Raw genomic sequence first — 2,774 nt, forward strand, 5'->3', positions numbered from 1 at the left:
AACTTCTGCTGTGAGCATGATGTAGGTTCACACAGCTGGGAGGACTGGATTCTAGACACACCTTGCCACAGACCCACAATGTGATCTCAGTTTCCTACCTGTATGGTGAGATCCAACAAGTTCACCTCTCAGGGAGCTGTCCATGCTGATGCCCTATGAACTCATGGGGTCCAAGCATCTCTGGCTCAGGCCCAGAGAAAATAGGAGTTGGGGGGCCAGGCCAACTAGTCCTTCAAATTTTAGCTTGAAAGCCCATGATGAAGGTCAATCCACACATAGTAGCTGATGAACAGGCCCTGTGGAGGGACAGGTAGATGAGCTTGCTGATAGGCTCAGAGTCCAGCAGTCCTTCCCATGAGAGGCACATGTCTGCTTCACACATGGAGACCAGAGCTAAGCTGAAGGCACAACCAGACTTCTGCAGGCTGAGAAATAAAGAAGAGCATTCCCAACCATAGAAAGAGTGTAAAGCATCTCAGAGGCTTCCTAAAAGCCGGGAGGACCCCTAGGAACCATCTAGTCCAGGGATCCTCACAGTGGTACTGTGGCCAGCAGAAGCCACATCACCCAGACAAACATAGTCAGAAACTGAGGATAGAGCCCAGCAATCTGTGTTTTTAACAAATTTTCTAGGTGATTCTGATACACATTAAGATTGGAAGACCTCTGGATTTTTCCCAAACTGTTAGTAGAACACTTATCTGCTGTAGGGGCGCCTGGGTGACTCTTGGTTTCAGCTCAGGTCATGATCTCAGGGTCATGATCTCAAACCCTGAGCTGTGCCAAGCCCTGCATCTGGCTACGCTCAGCAGGGAGTCTGCTAGAGATTCTCTCTCTCTCTCTCTCTCTCTCTCTCTCTCTCCACCCCCCCCTTAGTCTCTCCTCCACTTGTGGACGCACACAACACTCTCTCTCTCTCTCAAATAAATCTAAAAAAATTTTTTTTGCTATAGATCAATGTAAAAAGACCATGGTTAAGTAAGTTTGGGAATTACATGCCCTACACCACTTTTGGAAAGTCACAAATCACATTGGCAGACAAGGCTCTGAGAAGTCTTGCAGTAAAGGGCTTTCTTTTCTTTTTTCTTTTTTTATTTTTTTTTTATTTATTTATGATAGGCACACAGTGAGAGAGAGAGGCAGAGACACAGGCAGAGGGAGAAGCAGGCTCCATGCACCGGGAGCCCGACATGGGATTCGATCCCGGGTCTCCAGGATCGCACCCTGGGCCAAAGGCAGGCGCCAAACCGCTGCGCCACCCAGGGATCCCAAGGGCTTTATTTTCTATTAATTTAGTGTTGTCTCAAATTATTTTTTCAGATTGCCTACTAACATTTCCATTAACACTCTCTTAGGGAAATGTTGATCCAGATCAATGCTTACTTTTCACATGGATGAATTGCAGCCTAGAGGTGCACAGATTGCCCAAATTCAAGGGCAGAGTGTGTGTAACAGCTGAAAAAAGCCCCAGCAACATACCTCAACCCAAAAGAGACTCTGTGGATTCTCCACCACCCCGCACTCTCTTCCCCTTTATCCCAGCTATATGTCTCCTGAGCACTGCAATATGGAGTTGGTCAATAGGACAGAGATCTTTGAGTTCTTTCTGAAAGGATTTTCTGGCTACCCAGCCCTGGAGCACCTGCTCTTCCCTCTGTGCTCAGCCATGTACCTGGTGACCCTGCTGGGGAACACAGCCATCGTGGCAGTGAGTGTCCTCGATGTCCACCTACACACGCCCATGTACTTCTTCCTGGGCAACCTCTCCATCCTGGACATCTGCTACACATCTACCTTTGTGCCTCTGATGTTGGTCCACCTCCTGTCAGCCCAGAAGACCATCTCTTTTGTTGGCTGTGCAATCCAGATGTGTCTGAGCCTAGCCACAGGCTCCACAGAGTGTCTACTTCTTGCCATCATGGCCTACGATCGCTACCTGGCCATTTGCCGGCCACTCAGGTATCCCGTGCTCATGAGCCACCGGCTCTGCTTGTTGCTGGCAGGAGCCGCCTGGGTACTCTGTCTTGTCAAGTCAGTGACCGAGACTGTCATTGCCATGAGGTTGCCTTTCTGTGGCCACCGCATGGTTAGTCACTTCACCTGTGAGATCCTGGCGGTGCTGAAGCTGGCATGCAGTGACACATCAGTCAGTGAAGTCTTCCTGCTGGTGGGTGCCATTCTGCTGCTGCCTATACCCCTGGCATTCATCTGCCTGTCCTACACACTTATCCTGGCCACCATCCTGAGAGTGCCCTCAGCAGCTGGGCGTCGCAAAGCCTTCTCCACCTGCTCAGCACACCTGGCTGTGGTGATGCTGTTCTACGGCACCGTCATATTCATGTACATGAAACCCAAGAGCAAGGAGGCCCACATCTCTGATGAGGTCTTCACAGTCCTCTATGCTGTGGTCACACCTATGCTGAACCCTGTCATCTACAGCTTGAGGAACAAGGAGGTGAAGGAGGCTGCCAGGAAAGTATGGTGTAGGAGTTGGACGTCCAAGTGAGGGAGGTCTGGACTCTTCAGGTTAGTAGGTGAGGACTTCGTATGTCTACGGTGAGGACAGATAGGGCACAGGGCTGAGTCTGGAATCTTCACCCCAGTGAGGTGGCACCAAGTCCCCCTGATGCTGCCACAGAATTGCTCACAAAGCGCCGCTTGGCTCCTTCCCTGGCATTGCCCCGGTCAGCTCTCAGCCTCACTGCACATCCTCTCCTGACTGAAGCCCCCAAATGGCATCCCCTGCTCTCAGGACAAAGTATAAGCTCCTCAGT

General features: G+C 50.6%; 1 protein-coding gene across 1 annotated transcript; it reads left to right on the plus strand.

Annotated features, from left to right (window-relative positions):
- Nucleotides 1-1,567: 1,567 nt before the first annotated feature.
- Nucleotides 1,568-2,506, plus strand: LOC129494662 (olfactory receptor 13J1). Its single transcript, XM_055301548.1, has one exon. It carries the CDS (start codon nucleotides 1,568-1,570, stop codon nucleotides 2,504-2,506), a length of 939 nt encoding a protein of 312 aa, XP_055157523.1.
- Nucleotides 2,507-2,774: the final 268 nt, after the last annotated feature.

Source organism: Nyctereutes procyonoides, unplaced genomic scaffold (genome assembly GCF_905146905.1).
Source record: "Nyctereutes procyonoides isolate TBG_1078 unplaced genomic scaffold, NYPRO_anot_genome, whole genome shotgun sequence".
NCBI classification, from domain to species: Eukaryota; Metazoa; Chordata; class Mammalia; order Carnivora; family Canidae; genus Nyctereutes; species Nyctereutes procyonoides.